Source organism: Bufo bufo, chromosome 11, assembly GCF_905171765.1.
Source record: "Bufo bufo chromosome 11, aBufBuf1.1, whole genome shotgun sequence".
NCBI lineage: Eukaryota > Metazoa > Chordata > Amphibia > Anura > Bufonidae > Bufo > Bufo bufo.
Window position 1 is genome coordinate 5514562 of NC_053399.1, and position 21137 is coordinate 5535698.

Sequence of the window (21137 nt, forward strand, 5' to 3'; positions counted from 1 at the left end):
ATCTCTGCTTGCTGTCACGAAAAGAGGCACCTCCTAGTATACATCCAGGAGCCCGCCATGATCACCCAGCTGAGGTTTTGTTCCAAAGCATCAGTGGAAGCGTCTGCCTGGAGTCCAGAGCGATACATTAACCTGATCAGATACATTGTAACAAAAGAGAGACCCGAGCTGCGTGTACCTCACAGAGGATCGTCTACACTGGATGCAACTGTAACAAACCGTCAGAAGTGTTCGGTCTGTTCAGGGGTTCAGACTCTATCCCCTGACATCAAGCAGAGATCTTGAACACGAAGTCTATTAGAAAGTTGCAGAACGTTCCGATCTACAAGGATTGAGCTTCATTTACACACAATTTCCTTTGCATAGATTCATGTGAATGGTCGGCGTCCCAGTCACCAAGAAGACCCCAGAGAAGCGGCCCCCAATAGAGTTATGCTGCCCCACAGTGAGTGACCGGGTGGGAGGTGACCTCATGTTGGTAAGTGACAAGTAGCAGTGGTATTATATGAGGAGCCCCCCCGTCAGTGCAGTAGAACAATGGACATTAGGAGTAGAGATGAGCGAATAATTGAAAAGTTAGATTCGGCTGATTCGCCGAATTTTACAAAAGAATTCGCTTTGTGACGAAGCGCATTTTTTTGTAAGTAGCGGGTGCAATGACAGGAAGCTGCGATAGCGCCGCCCCCATCATTGTACCCCTCAGATGCCGCGTTCATACAGGATTGCGGCATCTGAGTGTAAAATTAACAATAAAAAATGTATTTAATCAAACTTACCTCCTCCATTTTCTCGCCATTGCCCGGACGCCGTCATCTTGCTTGAAGATATGGAGCAAAATCTTGTGCGGCACGAGATTACATCATCACACCGGCCGGCGTGGTGACGTCATACATCACCACACACGGGATTTCGCCCGAGATCTTCAATCAAGATGGAGGCTGGCGGCCCGTAGCGAGCAAATGGAGGAGGTAAGTTAGATATTTTTTTTGTTTTTTACATTATTTCAGGTTAAATCGATTCACTGACACGAAGCACGAGAAAATTTGGCTTCGAGGTGAATCGAATTTATCCTGAAATTCGGATCGATCTCCACTTCGTGGGATTCGATTCGCTCATCTCCAATTATGAGGCTTCCTTCCATTACAGTGATGTGTGATCCAGGAGACCCCCGCCCGTCACAGCAGCCGCAGCTCATCAGATCTCACACGACGTCACCCCTGAGAGACTTCAGCTTCAACCATGAAGTTATCAAACTGAGCAAACTCCAAGCAGCCCGTCCCTATAGCGGCCCAGCCGTGCACAGGTCCCAGCGTCAGGACGTCCTTCCACAGGGGGTAGCCGTTCAGCAGGCCGTACGCCGTAAACCCCTGAATCACAAATAATAAATCAGCATTACTACAAAACAGAAGATGAATGCATTATAAAGTGCAGTGTGTGATGTCACTGCTGTATAATATAACTGATATCTGGAGAGCGGTGATGTCACCTCCTGTATAATATAACTGATATCTGGAGAGCGGTGATGTCACCTCCTGTATAATATAACTGATATCTGGAGAGCGGTGATGTCACTGCTGTATAATATAACTGATATCTGGAGAGCGGTGATGTCACCTCCTGTATAATATAACTGATATCTGGAGAGCGGTGATGTCACCTCCTGTATAATATAACTGATATCTAGAGAGCGGTGATGTCACCTCCTGTATAATATAACTGATATCTGGAGAGCGGTGATGTCACCTCCTGTATAATATATCTGATATCTGGAGAGCGGTGATGTTACCTCCTGTATAATATAACTGATATCTGGAGAGCGGTGATGTCACCTCCTGTATAATATACCTAATATCTGGAGAGCAGTGATGTCACCTCCTGTATAATATAACTGATATCAGGAGAGCGGTGATGTCACCTCCTGTATAATATAACTGATATCTGGAGAGCGGTGATGTCACCTCCTGTATAATATAACTGATATCTAGAGAGCGGTGATGTCACCTCCTGTATAATATAACTGATATCTGCAGAGCAGTAATGTCACCTCCTGTATAATATAACTGATATCTGGAGAGCGGTGATGTCACCTCCTGTATAATATAACTGATATCTGGAGAGCGGTGATGTCACCCCCTGTATAATATAACTGATATCCGGAGAGCGGTGATGTCACCTCCTGTATAATATAACTGATATCTGGAGAGCGGTGATGTCACCTCCTGTATAATATAACTGATATCTGGAGAGCGGTGATGTCACCCCCTGTATAATATAACTGATATCCGGAGAGCGGTGATGTCACCTTCTGTATAATATAACTGATATCTGCAGAGCAGTAATGTCACCTCCTGTATAATATAACTGATATCTGGAGAGCGGTGATGTCACCTCCTGTATAATATAACTGATATCTGGAGAGCGGTGATGTCACCTCCTGTATAATATAACTGATATCTGGAGAGCGGTGATGTCACCTCCTGTATAATATAACCTATATCTGGAGAACGGTGATGTCACCTCCTGTATAATATAACCTATATCTGGAGAGCGGTGATGTCACCTCCTGTATAATATAACCTATATCTGGAGAGCGGTGATGTCACCTCCTGTATAATATAACCTATATCTGGAGAACGGTGATGTCACCTCCTGTATAATATAACCTATATCTGGAGAACGGTGATGTCACCTCCTGTATAATATAACCTATATCTGGAGAGCGGTGATGTCACCTCCTGTATAATATAACTGATATATGGAGGGCGGTGATGTCACCTCCTGTATAATATATCTGATATCTGGAGAGCGGTGATGTCACCTCCTGTATAATATAACTGATATATGGAGGGCGGTGATGTCACCTCCTGTATAATATAACTGATATCTGGAGAGCGGTGATGTCACCTCCTGTATAATATAACTGATATCTGGAGAGCGGTGATGTCACCTCCTGTGTAATATAACTGATATGTGGAGAGCGGTGATGTCACCTCCTGTATAATATAACTGATATGTGGAGAGCGGTGATGTCACCTCCTGTATAATATAACTGATATCTGGAGAGCGGTGATGTCACCTCCTGTATAATATAACTGATATCAGGAGAGCGGTGATGTCACCTCCTGTATAATATAACTGATATGTGGAGAGCGGTGATGTCACCTCCTGTATAATATAACTGATATCTGGAGAGCGGTGATGTCACCTCCTGTATAATATAACTGATATCTGGAGAGCGGTGATGTCACTTCCTGTATAATATAACTTATATCTGGAGAGTGGTGATGTCACTTCCTGTATAATATATCTGATATCTGGAGAGCGGTGATGTCACCTCCTGTATAATATAACTGGTATCTGGAGAGCGGTGATGTCACCTCCTGTATAATATAACTGATATCTGGAGAGCGGTGATGTCACCTCCTGTATAATATAACTGATATCTGGAGAGCGGTGATGTCACCTCCTGTGTAATATAACTGATATCTGGAGAGCGGTGATGTCACCTCCTGTATAATATAACTGATATGTGGAGAGCGGTGATGTCACCTCCTGTATAATATAACTGATATCTGGAGAGCGGTGATGTCACCTCCTGTATAATATAACTGATATCTGGAGAGCGGTGATGTCACCTCCTGTATAATATAACTGATATCAGGAGAGCGGTGATGTCACCTCCTGTATAATATAACTGATATCAGGAGAGCGGTGATGTCACCTCCTGTATAATATAACTGATATCTGGAGAGCGGTGATGTCACCTCCTGTATAATATAACTGATATCTGGAGAGCGGTGATGTCACTTCCTGTATAATATAACTTATATCTGGAGAGTGGTGATGTCACTTCCTGTATAATATATCTGATATCTGGAGAGCGGTGATGTCACCTCCTGTATAATATAACTGGTATCTGGAGAGCGGGGATGTCACCTCCTGTATAATATAACTGATATCTGGAGAGCGGTGATGTCACCTCCTGTATAATATAACCTATATCTGGAGAGCGGTGATGTCACCTCCTGTATTACCAGTGCTCAGCTCCTTCTTACCTCTATATGGAGGGTCAGCGTGTGCCAGTGTCTCGCCCGGACCCCAGACAGACCTTTATGTAGCACAATCTTCCCTTCTGATAAAGGACATTATTATCAGGAGACAATAAGAGGCTGTGATGTAATACGGTCTCTATGCTCTGAGGTGTGAACACTTACGCAAATCCCCTGTGACTTTGTAAGTGCCATCTGCAAACACCCAGAAAAAGATCCCTTTGGCCAAGGATGAAGGTGATCCGCCCTGATCCACCCTGGCAGCGATGAACACGCTGCCCGTGTCCGGGGTCTCGATGTACACGTCACATGTTATAGTGACATTGGACCTGTGCGGAGGAGACGGAATGAGATGTCAGAGCGCCAAAATCAGTATAAGTGGAAACATTCTGCAACTAACATATCCTAACATATTATAGGCTTCAATTTCTCACTCTGCTTGCTGTAAGTGAATGGAAACATTTCCAAAGGCTGAAAATGCATCCTGACCTCGTCCTGTTCTCACAGCTGCAGTGTTGTTACAATTGTGCCCATTCTGGACAATCAGCAGGATAAGTATTGTTACAATGTATCAGTGCAGGTGGAGTGTGGAGGAGGTTCTAATAGACATGTCTTACCATGAGTAATCCCCGATCACACTAATCGCCTGATTGGCGTCAGAAACCCAAGTGATCGGCCGCTGAGTCAGAACCTGACGGAAGGTGAAGACGTGATCTCCGGGGTCTGAGGTGTTCGTGAAGTACTCGAAAACGCCTGACTGGTCAGCGAAATAAGGGGCTTCAGTAAAGGGGGGGTTACCTGCGGAAGAGGGGGACACAGAAGAATTAACAGATCCACTCCAGGATTCCAGACCTAAACCCCCTTATCATCTACACCTTCATATATATATATATATATATATATATATATATATATATATATAAGACAGGCGGCGCTATCGCTATACAGCGCCCTCTGTGGGCAGATCATCGTCACATCTGGGGGCTCAATACAAAACTTCCAGACGGAGCCGGCAGTGAATGTGGACAGAAACGGTCGGCGACTTACGGACATTGAAGTCGTCCTTGTATTTCCGAGGGAAGGGTTGAGACTCTGGGGGGGTGGGATACGACCCTTTCTGCCCTGTTGTCAGGGTTGTCAATGTGTAAACCTCATCCACGCCGAGCTCCAGAGTAAATGAACCACCTGTAACCTGAAAAACACAACAGGAGGTCGGCCATGTATCAGGGTCATGTGACCGGCGCCGGAAAACCACCACCGGGAACGGACAGACCCTGGGAAGAGAGGCTGCGAACGGGTTATGAGGAGCTACCCCTTACAGATTGTATGCGCCTATGGTCAGAATACATCCCCGCCTCCAGTATCTCATCTTCTAGATCGTAAGCTCCTGTGGTCAGTACTCTTACTCCTCCCCCACCTCTTGTATCTCCCCTTATAGACTGTAAGCTCCTGTGGTCAGGACTCTTACTCCTCCCCACCTCCAGTATCTCATCTTATAGATCGTAAGCTCCTGTGGTCAGTACTCTTACTCCTCCCCACCTCTTGTATTTCACCTTTAGACTGTAAGCTCCTGTGGTCAGGACTCTTCCTCATACCCCCACCTCTTGTATCGCCTCTTATAGATTGTAAGCTCCTATGGTCGGGAGTCTTACTTCTCCCCCACCTCTAGTATCTCATCTTATAGATTGTAAGCTCCTGTGGTCAGAATACATCCCCACCTCTAGTATCTCCTCTTATAGATTGTAAGCTTCTGTGGTCGGGACTCTTCCTCATCCCCCTCCTCCTGTGTCTCCTCTTATAGACTGTAAGCTCCTATGGCCAGGACTCTTACTTCTCCCTACCTCTTGTATCTCCTCCTATAGATTGTAAGCTCCTATGGTCGGGAGTCTTACTTCTCCCCCACCTCTTGTATCTCCTCCTATAGATTGTAAGCTCCTATGGTCGGGAGTCTTACTTCTCCCCCACCTCTTATAGACTGTAAGCTCCTATGCTCAGGACTCATCCCTGCCTGTTGGATCTGACCCTTGTGATTTTCTGCACATGCGTTACAATGTATCAGTTACCGGTATGGCGGACTTCTTGGTGAACAGGGTGGCTTTAGTGGTGTTGGTGCAGAGCTTAGAATACCAGACCTGCAGCGACTTCAGATTGTTCTACAAAGAGGGAAAACGCGGCAATGAGAATCAGTCATCAGTGCGCGCTCGGGCGCCATCGCTTCCTTCACCGCTTCATATTGATACTCACGAAGGAGCCGTCCAGCTCGAAGGTGGCATTCTGCGCAGAGACGTTAAATGTGGGCAGCGGGGGCCGGATACAGATGGAGTGGTCATGAGACTGAAGACACAATGGAGGAGAGGGTTACACCGAGTCTGGACAAGCCCAGAGTGCGCACAGGTTTACAGTCTTAAAAGGGGCTGAAAGAAAGGCTCTACATCACATAGAAAGAGCCTACCCACTCCATGCCTCATGCTAGACTACAACTGGGGATTACAGCTAATGTGGGTCTCTGGCCAGAGTCCGCAGTCTCTCGCCAGAGTCCGCAGTCTCTCGCCAGAGTCCGCAGTCTCTCGCCAGAGTCCGCAGTCTCTCGCCAGAGTCCGCAGTCCGTGCGTCACACGCTGCGTGGTACCACATTTCTTCTGACCACCCATCTAACCCATGGACTCTATGAATATTGAACATGTCCTGCCTCTTACCATGGTCTCAATGATAATTGTGATGTTCCCCTTCCTGTCGGTGAGGGCCACGTAGCTCCCGCCTTTCTCCAAGTGACCGACCGTCCGCAGGTAATACCACCCTGGCTGCGTAAACTGAGTGGTATGAGCTGAAAGAGACGAGGCACATGACCCTGCGCTTCTGGCCGATACCTTGTGGCTATAGATATTTAATAGAATGGATACATCGTAGCAACCTATCAGGACTGGAATCTTGTGCTGAAAATCAGCTTGCCGAGGATTGTTCAGACTGATTCTGTAACAAACCCTCAGCTGTGTGAGGATCTGCTGTGCAGGTGAATTAGATGGAATGTTGTTTGTAATCAGTAGAGACACGGAGTGTGGGGCAGACGAAGCGGATCTACTGCTCCCCGTTATCAGACACATCAGGTCGACCTGTAGGAATAATCTGCCTCTCCCGGGAGTCACCTGTAATCCAGATAGGAGAGGAGACCTCATAGCTGCCGCTCCAAGGCTCCTTCGCCGTCATCAGCCCTTCTAGACCAAACGGCAGCTGCTCGTAATAACTGGCCACGAGATTCCACGAGATGGTTCTAGAGGAGCAGAAATAACAGAGCGTCACCGGTGACCAGACCGTAAAGAGATGTGACTGCTCACAGGAGACGTCGGAAGAGACAGCACAGAAGGAGGAGACATCAGTGAGATGGTGGGAGAGGAGCAGGCATCAGAAAAGATGGAGGAAAAGACATCAAGAGAGAGGGCGCAGGAGGAGGAGGAGACATCAAGAGAGAGGGCGCAGGAGGAGGAGGAGGAGACATCAAGAGAGAGGGCGCAGGAGGAGGAGGAGGAGACATCAAGAGAGAGGGCGCAGGAGGAGGAGGAGGAGACATCAAGAGAGAGGGCGCAGGAGGAGGAGGAGGAGACATCGAGAGAGGGCGCAGGAGGAGGAGGAGGAGGAGACATCAAGAGAGAGGGCGCAGGAGGAGGAGACATCAGGAGAGACGGAGCAGGAGGAGGAGACATCAGGAGAGACGGAGCAGGAGGAGGAGACATCAGGAGAGACGGAGCAGGAGGAGGAGACATCAGGAGAGACGGAGCAGGAGGAGGAGACATCAGGAGAGACGGAGCAGGAGGAGGAGACATCAGGAGAGACGGAGCAGGAGGAGGAGACATCAGGAGAGAGGGAGCAGGAGGAGGAGACATCAGGAGAGACGGAGCAGGAGCAGGAGACATCAGGACAGACAGCGCAGGAGACATCAGGACAGACAGCGCAGGAGACATCAGGACAGACAGCGCAGGAGACATCAGGACAGACAGCGCAGGAGACATCAGGACAGACAGCGCAGGAGACATCAGGACAGACAGCGCAGGAGACATCAGGACAGACAGCGCAGGAGACATCAGGACAGACAGCGCAGGAGACATCAGGACAGACAGCGCAGGAGACATCAGGACAGACAGCGCAGGAGACATCAGGACAGACAGCGCAGGAGACATCAGGACAGACAGCGCAGGAGACATCAGGACAGACAGCGCAGGAGACATCAGGACAGACAGCGCAGGAGACATCAGGACAGACAGCGCAGGAGACATCAGGACAGACAGCGCAGGAGACATCAGGACAGACAGCGAAGGAGACATCAGGACAGACAGCGAAGGAGACATCAGGACAGACAGCGAAGGAGACATCAGGACAGACAGCGCAGGAGGAGGAGACATCAAGAGAGACGGCACAGGAGGAGGAGGAGTAGAAGATCAAGAGAGATGGCACAGGAGGAGGAGACATTAAGAGAGATGGCACTGGAGGAGGAGGAGGAGAAGATCAAGAGAGATGGCACAGGAGGAGGAGAAGATCAAGAGAGATGGCACAGGAGGAGGAGAAGATCAAGAGAGATGGCACAAGAGGAGGAGGAGATCAAGAGAGATGGCACAAGAGGAGGAGGAGAAGATCAAGAGAGATGGCACAGGAGGAGGAGACATCAAAAGAGATGGCACAGAAGGAGACATCAAGAAAGATGGCACTGGAGGAGGAGACATCAGGAGAGACAGCGACAGCGCAGGTGGAGGAGACATCAGTAGAGATGGCGCAGGAGGAGGAGACATTAAGAGAGATGGCACAGGAGGAGGAGACATCAGGAGAGACGGCACAGGAGGAGGAGACATCAGGAGAGACGGCACAGGAGGAGGAGACATCAGGAGAGACGGCACAGGAGGAGGAGACATCAGGAGAGACGGCACAGGAGGAGGAGACATCAGGAGAGACGGCACAGGAGGAGGAGACATTAAGAGAGATGGCACTGGAGGAGGAGGAGGAGAAGATCAAGAGAGATGGCACAGGAGGAGGAGGAGGAGGAGGAGGAGAAGATCAAGAGAGATGGCACAAGAGGAGGAGGAGAAGATCAAGAGAGATGGCACAAGAGGAGGAGGAGAAGATCAAGAGAGATGGCACAGGAGGAGGAGACATCAGGAGAGACGGAGCAGGAGGAGGAGACATCAGGAGAGACGGAGCAGGAGGAGGAGACATCATTAGAGAAGAAGCAGGAAGAATAAACATCAGGAGAGACATGAGAAAAGACAGCACAGAAGGGGGAGTAGAGATGACAAAGGAGACAGCATTGAAGGAGGAAACATAAGAGAACCAGACCCCTGATAGTGACTGCTGTGAACTCACGATGTCATGTTCCCATTCACGTAGTTCTGGTTGAGGATTCGCGCCCAGCAGCCTCCCCCGACCTCATCATTGAACGTGCTGTAATCCTCTGAAGACCAAAGCTTCTTTCCTGTAGACATCGCGTCTTCAACAGTGTGAGTCCCGGGATAGTGAGCGCTGGAATATAAGCATAGAAAAGAGAGAGCTGCCGATCCATTCACTAGAGATCAGCGGTGACATCACCGAGACTAACGCCTAACTCATGATCACTACAGGATAAGTAATGTATGTACACAGTGACTCCACCAGCAGAATAGTGAGTGCAGCTCTGGAGGATAATACAGGATGTAACTCAGGATCAGTACAGGATAAGTACTGTATGTACACAGTGACTCCACCAGCAGAATAGTGAGTGCAGCTCTGGAGTATAATACAGGATGTAACTCAGGATCAGTACAGGATAAGTAATGTATGTACACAGTGACTGCACCAGCAGAATAGTGAGTGCAGCTCTGGAGTATAATACAGGATGTAACTCAGGATCAGTACAGGATAAGTAATGTATGTACACAGTGACTGCACCAGCAGAATAGTGAGTGCAGCTCTGGAGTATAATACAGGATGTAACTCAGGATCAGTACAGGATAAGTAATGTATGTACACAGTGACTGCACCAGCAGAATAGTGAGTGCAGCTCTGGAGTATAATACAGGATGTAACTCAGGATCAGTACAGGATAAGTAATGTATGTACACAGTGACTGCACCAGCAGAATAGTGAGTACAGCTCTGGAGTATAATACAGGATTAGTACAGGATAAGTAATGTATGTACACAGTGACTGCAGCAGCAGAATAGTGAGTGCAGCTCTGGAGTATAATACAGGATGTAACTCAGGATCAGTACAGGATAAGTAATGTATGTACACAGTGACTGCATCAGCAGAATAGTGAGTGCAGCTCCGGAGTATAATACAGGATGTAACTCAGGATCAGTACAGGATAAGTAATGTATGTACACAGTGACTGCAGCAGCAGAATAGTGAGTGCAGCTCTGCAGTATAATACAGGATGTACTCAGGATCAGTACAGGATAAGTAATGTATGTACACAGTGACTGCACCAGCAGAATAGTGAGTGCAGCTCTGGAGTATAATACAGGATGTAACTCAGGATCAGTACAGGATAAGTAATGTATGTACACAGTGACTGCACCAGCAGAATAGTGAGTGCAGCTCTGGAGTATAATACAGGATGTAACTCAGGATCAGTACAGGATAAGTAATGTATGTACACAGTGACTGCACCAGCAGAATAGTGAGTGCAGCTCTGGAGTATAATACAGGATGTAACTCAGGATCAGTGAATCAACCACATGAGGCTACACACAGACATAAGGCAGCTTCAGTGGCAGTCAGTGAATGGTGTCTGTGTGCGGCCCCCGGTTCAGTTCTTCTATGTCAGGAATAGTTCAATGGATGAAGCAGAGTCTCCTACCCTATCACATCGACCACCCTGAGGAGCTCAGCGTCCCGCAGCATCTGAAAAGCGATCGGCTGCCACATATTATCACTGGCTATGATCCTCACGCGCTCCAGACCGCTCTTATCCAGGGTGTAACGCAGTAACTTGATAGAAAGGTAAAGCAGAGAGAGGAGGCAGATCAGCAGATATCCTTCACAGAGATGACATGAGACGCGGGGGGGGGGGGGGGGGGGGGGGGGGGCGCATGCAGCACATAGGAAAGCTAGCAGCAGGTGACCCGTGCGTGGTGTCACCTCCAGGATTAGAAACGCAGAGGGATTTAACATGCAGGATCAGGAGGAGCAGGTATATTAGATGCTGTATGTGTTACAGGAGATCCAGTACAGGGAGGAGGAGGAGGGAGATGCAGCTGCAGTGTCTGTGCAGGCTGTGAGAGAGGAGGAGGAGCTGCAGGAGGAGACATGTGATTGGCTTACAGCACAGCTGTGACATCACACCATGAAGGGCACGCCCGCTCAGAAATTGCAGGTGATGCACAACATTTCTGGCTGCACCTCATGTACTCCACTGCGAAGAGAAAGCAAACGGCTGCAGTTCTTACTGCCCTGTGTGAACCCGACCCAGGACAGGCAGGAGAGATGTGCGGGCAGAAAATGGAATTATGGAGAATTCTGAGAGACATGAAACCATATACTGCACGTAAACGGGTCATGGTGCTAAGCGGCCTCGCAGCCGCCATCCATCGGCTTCTGTGTCCTGTCATTACTATTACTGAGAACATTGTTAAAAAGACAAGCAGACACGGCCCTGACCAGAAGAGCTAACAATCTAACTGCACGGACATCGCCCTGTGGCTCTCTGCATGACCATATCATGTGGAATAACTGCTTCACTCATCGTGGTCTGATCTGGATTTAACCGTCTTATACTCCAGTCACCCCTGGAGCTGCAGTCACAATCCTGCAGTTCCATCGCAGCGTCACACACAATTCTACCGGCTTCATGTCGTATTGCCTCGGCTCTTTGCTGCCCCCTGTGGGTGGAGGTTACAACCTGATCATTTTAGAAATGGATGATATTGTGGAACATCTCTCAGGTGGGGGCCAATGAGTCTTCGTCAGGCTGCGTCCAGGCTGTGGATTTCGGAAATGTTAGGCCTCATGCACACGGCCGTTGTTTTTGCGGCTTGGGAGCGGACCTATTCACTTCAATGGGGCTGCAAAAGATGTGGACAGCACTCCGTGTGCTCTCCGCATCCGTTGCTCCGTTCTGTGGCCCCGCAAAAAAAATATAACATGCCCTATTCTTGTCCGCGTTATATAAAAGGCTGTCCGTGCCGTTCCGCAAATTGCAGAACGCGCACGGACGCCATCCGTGTTTTGCGGATCCGTGATTTTTTGACCGCAAAACACACAACGGTTGTGTGCATGAGGCCTTAGAAGTCCATGAAACGCTGATTTCTGCTGTGTTCAGCGCCACACCTGTCTGGGCAGCCATATTCACTTCCATGGAGCCGAGCTGCAATACCGCACACAACCAGAACGCAGGGGTGGCGCTGTTCCCGGAAGACAGCAGCATTGTCTTTCTCATTTTAGACAAACCCATTTGATTTTCACGGGATCAACCAATGCTGACCATATAGCACTGGTGGAGATTTCCCCCATCACCGGATTAGGCCTCTTTCACACGAACGTATGGCTATTTCAGTGTTTTGCGGTCCGTTTTTCACGGATCCGTTGTTTCGTTTTTTGTTTCCGTTTCGGTTCCGTTTTTCCGTATGGCATATACAGTATACAGTAATTACATAGAAAAAATTGGGCTGGACATAACATTTTCAATAGATGGTTCCGCAAAAACGGATACGGAAGACATACGGATGCATTTACATATGTGTATCTTTTTTTTTTTACGGACCCATTGACTTGAATGGAGCCACGGAACGTGATTTGCAGGCAATAATAGGACATGTTCTATCTTTCAACGGAACGGAAATACGGAAACGGAATGCATACGGAGTACATTCAGTTTTTTTTGCGGAACCATTGAAATGAATGGTTCCGTATACAGACCGTATATGGAACGCAAAAAACGGCCCGTAAACGAAAAAAACGTTAAAAACAAAACGCTGCCTCTTGCACACGTATGGCTTTTTCAAAATACGGATGACGTCCGTGTGCATTCTGTTTTTTGCGGAATGGAACAGCTGGCCCCTGATAGAACAGTCCGTTATGCGGACAATAATAGGACATGTTCCATGCTTGAGGAGAACGGAAACGGAAGGCATACGGAGTACCTTCAGTTTTTTTTGCGGATCCGTTAAAATGAATGGTTCCATATACAGTCCGTATACGGAACGCAAAAAACGGAAAATAAAAAAATTTGTGTGCAAGGGCCTTGGTCCGCCAGTTTCCCCATCACCTATTAGGCCTCCAGGGGGCGCCATAACAACAGCTCCTGATGCAATGGAAGCCATGTAACCCTCGGGGTTTTGGGGGGCCCCGGCGGCAGGACTAAGACCATCTCAGCTGTACAGCGGGGCGATTACTACATCCGAAGAGGATGCCCCGAGAACAGCAGTCCTATGTAAATCTTCACTTACCCTATGATCTGCACAGCGTCATTTAGATAAGGATCTACTACCAAGTTATGTGCAATCTCCCACTGTCCGTCCGCGGCGATGACACCGACGTTGTTTAACCCCAGCCTGTCCAGGGTGAGCCGGAGAACCTCAGGGACAAAGTTTACAAGTCAGACATTACTGCAGAGGCAACGTAACCACCCAGGCCTCATCCCTCGCGTCTCGCCTGATTGGCGCTGCGGACAGGACAGACAGGGCTGACCCTCCGTGCCACATGCCGGATTATCAAACACCTGCTAATCCAGCAAGGGAGCCCCCCATGACATGAGGAGGACAAGGCGAGCACTAAGCTCCAGGCGGGAGGGGTCTCAGCGGGGCACCCCCAGGTGACAGGTCAGATATGGGCACTGCCCTAGTAGGACCCTGGACGCCCCTCACTTTACAGGACTGCTCTGATTGTCAGCTCTTCAGGTGAGGTCTGGATATTAGAGATCTATTAATGAGAATTAGCTGCTATTGGAAGCAGAGGGGAAGGACAGACGCACAGGAGCGATGGCGCCCACAGCCGGGTACCTACCTTTATGTAAGTTGCATCAAAGGCTCGCTCATTCCATATCTGAGGAGAACAGAGGCGAATAAGAACGACAGCATCATGAACGCCGCTGAATCACATCAAATACTTGTCACAGCTGAGGGTTTGTTACCGTGTATCAGGATTCTGAAACACATTGACGGCACGTATTTCTCTCCCATCCTGGTAGTTTGTTACAATGTATCAGTCTGGATTCCAGGACGGTCAATTCACTAAGGGTTGTCTAGACTGGATACAACTGTAGCAAACCCTCAGCCACAGCATGTAAGGTGGAATGCTTCTATTCAACAGCAGCAGGCAGAGCTATTTCCTGGCCTTACCTTAGGCTAGTTTCACACATGCAGCACAGGAATCCGGCACAGAGCAGCCTGCCGGAGCTTTCTGGACCCGGTGTGGCCGGATGGTGCCGCGCACCCATATAATGGCATCTGGCGGTCGATCCCCAGGATTGCTGCACGCAATAGTGTCCCGGGATTTATGCAGGTGAGCGGCCGGGATCCCCGCTGGTTCCCATTATAGCCAATGGGCTCCGGCGGTGAGCGACCAGATCTCTGCCAAAACAGCCTCTCACTTCAGTAAATGGCATTCATCACGTGGAGAGAGTTAATACCAGGCACTTACTAATGCATTGGGATTCTCCATATTATCTCCTTTGCTGGCTGGATTCATTTTCACATTATACGCTGCTCGTCTCCATGGTTACAGCCACCCTACAATCCAAAAGCGGGGGTCGTGCTTGCAGACTCCAGGAGAAAGTGCTGGCCTATACGAGCTCCCACTGTCCCGCCCACTAGAGAGGCAGAGCTTTTTCCTATAGTGTGCAAGCACGACCACCGCTGCTGGATTGAAGAGTGGTCGTAACCCCTGAAAACGAGCCGTGTATAATGAATCCAGCCAGCAAAGGAAGCAATATGGAGAATCCCAATACATTAGGAAGCGCCTGGTATTAACTTTCTCTACATGATAAATGCCATTTTCTGAAGTGAGAGGACCCCTTTAACAGCTATGTATGCCTTTGGGGGCAACAAAAAAATGTATGATTGTATTTTACTAATTTTAAGCTTAAAATCATTTTTTCAATTGGTTTTATAGAAAATGTTGAACCACTATCTTTGTGCGGCCTTGAGTTTATCTAGTAGCAGGATCTGAATTTTCACTCCTGATCTCTGACCTTGTAATTTAGGGATGAGGTTTATTAGATGAAACAAAGTGTAAGTAAAATGTACATTCACACAACAGTTAACCCTTTCTGACAGAACGGCTCAATATTTTTAATAAAGACCAATTGAAAAAAAATTTTTTAACCAAAATGAGTAAAATGCTATCGTACAAAAAGTTTCCCTCGAAGGTGTACATGGCCTTTAAAGCTGCAGCAACATGAATACATAAGAGGTGGCCGTTTCCACAAGACGCCTCTCGTGATGATTTATGTCCCGGGGTTCGGGCTGCACTCACCCCCACGTAGTCTATGTCCAGGTCGTGGTACTGCTTAGCGCCAATGATCCAAGAGACGACGTAATACGCGGTGACATCAGGAAAGTCATACGGCCAATTCTTGCCATTGCCGATCCATCCGGGAAAGGCCCAGGGCAGACCTAGGAAACAGGGACCATGAGACCTGTCCCCCCAGGACCCAGTGGATCTAAGCTGACCTCACCCGGATCTCCCTGCGAGGACAGCGGCCAGGCGACATCACTGCACTCACCCACAAGTTTAATGTTGGGGTTCCTCTTCTTGGCCTCTTTCATCAGCCACCACTCGTACCCCCGGAAGTAGTTCTGGTCGTCCGGATAGTGCATGTGGGAAGGTTCTGTGCCGTCTGAGGAGGAAGAGCAAACCGCTCAGTCACTGCGCTCCTGAAACAGACAGGGGCCCTCAAATCCCGCAATAGGTACTGGGGGTCCGCAAACTGCTCCCACCTCCTCTTGCCGATGCGGATTGGTCTGAGGGGGGGACCTCCTACATCAGCACAAACTTCTCACAGCTGATGGTTTGTTACAATGTATGTTTAGACAATCCTCAGTGAGCTAAACACAGCAGCAGCACAAAGCTCTTTCCTGTCCTGACAATTTGTTACAATGTGTCAGTCGAGCCCAGAATGGACACATCTGTAACAAACCTTCAGATGTGTGAAGAAGGGAGAATGAAAACGGCCACTGCTTACTAACATACCGTAATTCCTCCCCATTTTCAAAATCTCTGCTTGCTGCAACTGAATGGGGGCATGACCAGACCTAGTCTTGCTCACACAGCTGTAGGTTTGTTAACAAGTATCATCTGAGAATTAAACCCAGTAGCTGTACACGTTGCTCTCCTGATAGTTTGCTACAATGTATCAGTGCAGGTAAAATGTATCAGTCAGACTGGATACATTTGTAACAATCCTTCCAGCTACCAGAGGTCTGTACAGGTTTCATCCTCTGATTTGGCTCCATTCACTGACAGCAAGTAAAGATCCTGCAAACTATGAGGAATAAAATCTTAGACGGATCTGCTGCTTTCTGTTACACGAGGATAAGAAGACGGGAAGTAGAAAACCCCTTTAAGAAAGGAGAAGCCGAACTTGATGAACTTTGCTGACAGGAAATCGGCGTCACGTCCTCTCTGATGAGCCGCGGTCAGCCGACATGAACGCCTCTTCACCCAACACCCTGAAAAGCGCTTCCTGAGACGCTCCGCACCCCAGATGCAAGGGGCAACTACCCCGAACGTCCAGTGATCTGGCACCAAATGCCCTAAAACCCTGCTGATCAGGAGTGCGGCAAAATCAGATGCATTCTGAGTGAGAGGGAATAGGACCCGATGGTCCAGCAGGGGGCAGCAGTACATATAGAATACGTACGGAGCGTGCGCCTATGTAGGCACTTCCAGTACTTCACTATTTCCAATAATCCAGCACTTCAAGGGTCAAGAAGGTGCTAGGATATCATAATCGTACTAGAGTCATGGCGCCACTCGGGATATCTCTACTATTTATCAGCTGCTGCTCTGTTACCCCCTCATTCTTTACACTGCAGCTACATTACATCGAGGGCAGAAGATTCGGAACTACAAGGAGCTAAACCTGCAGCGAGGAAGCTGTAATCCGTGGGAGCAGGTCCGCCACAGACAGAGGCACTCTGGGGGTCAGTTACAAAGATCGCTACCCTAGTCTTGGGTGTAAAAAAGTCACAAGACTTTTGCGGCAATATTTAGTCACGTGGGTGTTTTTACGCCGTCCTCACCACGTGGGAGTAGTGAGGGAGTGGGGGGGGGGGGGGGTCCAGGCCAGGGCATCGGCAAATTTAGGGTCCATTCACACGTCCATATGTGTTTTGCAGATCCGCAAATTGCGGATCTGCAAAACACGGACGCCGGCAATGTGCGTTCTGCATTTTGCGGACCGTACGTCGCCGACACTCTCATAGAAAATGCCTTTTCTTGCAATTGCGGACAAGAATAGGACATGTTCTATTTTTTTGCGGAACGAAAGTGCGGATGCGGACAGCACATTACAGCCCCATTGAAAATGAATGGGTCCGCACCTGTTCCGCAAAATTGCGGAAAGGATGCAGGCCCATTTTGCGGACGTGTGAATGGACCCTTACTAACAATTAACCCCTGGATACAGTCAGAAATGTTTGTGAAAAACTACTCCCATCAGGAGCTGGAGCAGTTTTCACACCAGGCGCACGCCTAAATTAGGCACATCTTTTGCCAGTACAGGGGGCGAATCCGGTGTAAAACAACGGTCTTTGTGAATGACCCCCTTTATCTAACCGCTCCCCACACAGAGAGAGATGGGGGATCCCCTCTACTAACAGGGCGTTCTCTAAAGTGGGCCGCCCCTTCTACACGGCGTGTCACCTACCTGTAGTCTGAGCATCACCTCCAATCTCCACCTTAAAAATGTGCAACGAGGCTCCAAAGTTCGGCTGCAAAAAAAAATAAAAGTGATTTATATATATTTATAAATAGCGTATACGTGGCCATATAGAAAAGATAGGGACACGCGGCACCGGGGGAACTGCTGCGGAGACGACGAGCGGATATTCGTCTTTACATCGCATTTCCTATGTGCACCTGCGCTAAGTTTATGGATATGGCGCTCTGCGTTCATACACTTGGGATTCCTGCTGTGGAGTTGCAGTTTCTTTTTTAAAAAAGTCATCATAAGTGCGACATAAAGTGATCTACTCTGAAATCCTGACCGACGCTCCTCTGCGCGAGGAGACGCAGCTCTAAAAATGTCACAAAATGTTGTGCGAATTTCCACGACAGAAGCCTGCGAGTTCCTCTGATCTATTAGACCTCCTGCACACGACCGTATGGCTTTTTCAGTGTTTTGCGGTCCGTTTTTCATGGATCCGTTGTTCCATTTTTTATTTCCATTGTGTTTCCGTTCCGTTTTTCCATATGGCATATACAGTAATTACATATAAAAATTTGGGCTGGGCATAAAATTTCAATAGATGGTTCTGCAAAAACAGAACGGATACGGGAGACATACGGAGTACATTCTGTATGTGTTCCGTTTTTTTTGCGGACCCATTGACTTGAATGGAGCCACGGAAAGTGATTTGCGGTCAATAATAGGACATGTTCTATCTTTCAACGGAACGGAAAAACAGAAATACAGAAACGGAATGCATACGGAGTATATTACGTTTTTTTTGCAGAACCATTGAAATGAATGGTTCCATATACGGACCGTATACAGAACGCAAACGACTTTACCTTGAATAGATAATCGAGGATCTGGGAGCGGAACGGCTCCGGGTAATTCACCAGCAGGCGGGAGGTGGCCTGGAGACAGGAAACGGGACAAGTCAGGAGAGGGGGGCAAAGGAACCCCCAAAGTGACATCCCCCCCCAATTAGAGACAGAGCATCTTCCAGCCCGCCTCATTGACACCAATATCCCCCCAGCCCCTCCTCTCTCACCTGTAGCCCCTCCTGTCTCACCGGTATCCCCCCCCAGCCCCTCCTCTCTCACCTGTAGCCCCTCCTGTCTCACCGGTATCCCCCCCCAGCCCCTCCTCTCTCACCTGTAGCCCCTCCTGTCTCACCGGTATCCCCCCCCAGCCCCTCCTCTCTCACCTGTAGCCCCCCCCAGCCCCTCCTCTCTCACCGGTACCCCCCCCCCCCAGCCCCTCCTCTCTCACCGGTATCCCCCCTCAGCCCCTCCTCTCTCACCGGTATCCCCCCCCCCAGCCCCTCCTCTCTCACCGGTATCCCCCCAGCCCCTCCTCTCTCACCGGTATCCCCCCCCAGCACCTCCTCTCTCACCGGTATCCCCCCCCCAGCCCCTCCTCTCTCACCGGTATCCCCCCCCCAGCCCCTCCTCTCTCACCTGTAGCCCCCCCCAGCCCCTCCTCTCTCACCCGTATCCCCCCCCCCAGCCCCTCCTCTCTCACCGGTATCCCCCCCCAGCCCCTCCTCTCTCACCGGTATCCCCCCCCAGCCCCTCCTCTCTCACCGGTATCCCCCCCCAGCCCCTCCTCTCTCACCGGTATCCCCCCAGCCCCTCCTCTCTCACCGGTATCCCCCCCCAGCCCCTCCTCTCTCACCCGTAGCCCCCCCAGCCCCTCCTCTGTCACCGGTATCCCCCCCCCCAGCCCCTCCTCTCTCACCCGTACCCCCCCCCCCAGCCCCTCCTCCTCTCACCCGTAGACCCCCCCCAGCCCCTCCTCTCTCACCCGTATCCCCCCCCAGCCCCTCCTCTCTCACCCGTATCCCCCCCCCAGCCCCTCCTCTCTCACCCGTATCCCCCCCCAGCCCCTCCTCTCTCACCCGTATTTCCCCCCCAGCCCCTCCTCTCTCACCCGTATCCCCCCCCCAGCCCCTCCTCTCTCACCCGTATCCCCCCCCCAGCCCCTCCTCTCTCACCCGTATCCCCCCCCCCAGCCCCTCCTCTCTCACCCGTATCCCCCCCCCAGCCCCTCCTCTCTCACCCGTATCCCCCCCCCAGCCCCTCCTCTCTCACCCGTATCCCCCCCCCAGCCCCTCCTCTCTCACCCGTATCCCCAGCCCCTCCTCTCTCACCCGTAGCCCCCCTTCCCCCCGCCGCTTCCTCCGGTCCGGGCCCCGGTGCACTCACGCCTCCTCCGCTGACAGCTCCGATCCCATCGAACTCCCGGCCCAGTCCTCCGCGGTCACTGAGCTCGTACACCGCCCGGACCCCCTGCACACACAGCGCGACCCACAGCAGCCACATTACTGCTGGTCACCTGACCGCCCTCCAGTCACCTGACCAAGTCACTGGACACCCGGAAGTGCCGGCGCCTAGCAACAGCAGAGAGATAAGACACCCGGAAGTGCCGGCGCCTAGCAACAGCAGAGAGATAAGACACCCGGAAGTGCCGGCGATACGGCTGCCGAGCTGTGTATCTAATCCTGCAGAACCTGCGATACCGGCTGCTGAGCTGTGTATCTAATCCTGCAGAACCTGCGATACCGGCTGCTGAGCTGTGTATCTAATCCTGCAGAACCTGCGATACGGCTGCCGAGCTGTGTATCTAATCCTGCAGAACCTGCGATACGGCTGCCGAGCTGTGTATCTAACCCTGCAGAACCTGTGATACTGGCTGCTGAGCTGTGTATCTAACCCTGCAGAACCTGCGATACGGCTGCCGAGCTGTGTATCTAACCCTGCAGAACCTGTGATACTGGCTGCTGAGCTGTGTATCTAATCCTGCAGAACCTGCGATACGGCTGCCGAGCTGTGTATCTAACCCTGCAGAACCTGCGATACCGGCTGCTGAGCTGTGTATCTAACCCTGCAGAACCTGCGATACCGGCTGCTGAGCTGTGTATCTAATCCTGCAGAACCTGCGATACCGGCTGCTGAGCAGTGTATCTAACCCTGCAGAACCTGCGATACCGGCTGCTGAGCTGTGTATCTAATCCTGCAGAACCTGCGATACCGGCTGCTGAGCAGTGTATCTAACCCTGCAGAACCTGCGATACCGGCTGCTGAGCTGTGTATCTAATCCTGCAGAACCTGCGATACCGGCTGCTGAGCAGTGTATCTAACCCTGCAGAACCTGCGATACCGGCTGCTGAGCTGTGTATCTAATCCTGCAGAACCTGCGATACCGGCTGCTGAGCTGTGTATCTAATCCTGCAGAAC

At 50.1% G+C, this 21137-nt stretch overlaps 1 protein-coding gene and 1 long non-coding RNA gene across 3 annotated transcripts; both read right to left on the minus strand.

Moving 5' to 3' along the window:
- Positions 1 to 994: 994 nt before the first annotated feature.
- On the minus strand, positions 995 to 20262 carry GALC (galactosylceramidase). 2 transcript variants are annotated; one of them, XM_040411367.1, is made up of 17 exons: positions 20106 to 20262; positions 18744 to 18812; positions 17878 to 17941; positions 15733 to 15846; positions 15483 to 15622; positions 14013 to 14051; positions 10870 to 11000; positions 9396 to 9551; positions 7193 to 7317; positions 6746 to 6873; positions 6294 to 6383; positions 6113 to 6202; positions 5097 to 5241; positions 4667 to 4847; positions 4215 to 4378; positions 4056 to 4132; positions 995 to 1367 (listed from the first exon to the last, which is right to left on the minus strand). In XM_040411367.1, the coding sequence occupies exons 1-17, from the start codon at positions 20220 to 20222 to the stop codon at positions 1212 to 1214; spliced, it is 1986 nt and encodes a 661-aa protein (XP_040267301.1). In that variant the 5' UTR covers positions 20223 to 20262; the 3' UTR covers positions 995 to 1211. The 2 variants fall into 2 exon arrangements, with proteins under 2 accessions (XP_040267301.1, XP_040267303.1); XM_040411369.1 differs by lacking the exon at positions 10870 to 11000 and adding an exon at positions 13457 to 13584.
- Positions 5578 to 6059, minus strand: LOC120981722. Its single transcript, XR_005774741.1, has 3 exons — positions 6015 to 6059; positions 5942 to 5964; positions 5578 to 5811 (listed from the first exon to the last, which is right to left on the minus strand). It is a non-coding gene; the product is annotated as an uncharacterized LOC120981722 (long non-coding RNA).
- Positions 20263 to 21137: the final 875 nt, after the last annotated feature.

Excerpts from the sequence above, each read along its gene's own strand:
- GALC (XM_040411367.1), bottom strand. The coding sequence starts at position 20,222 with ATGTGGCTGCTGTGGGTCGCGCTGTGTGTGCAGGGGGTCCGGGCGGTG. Across the intron at positions 6,384-6,745 it reads CAATTATCATTGAGACCATG|TCTCATGACCACTCCATCTG; the intron begins GTAAGAGGCAGG and ends TTGTGTCTTCAG. Across the intron at positions 1,368-4,055 it reads CGCTGACCCTCCATATAGAG|GGGTTTACGGCGTACGGCCT; the intron begins GTAAGAAGGAGC and ends TTTGTGATTCAG.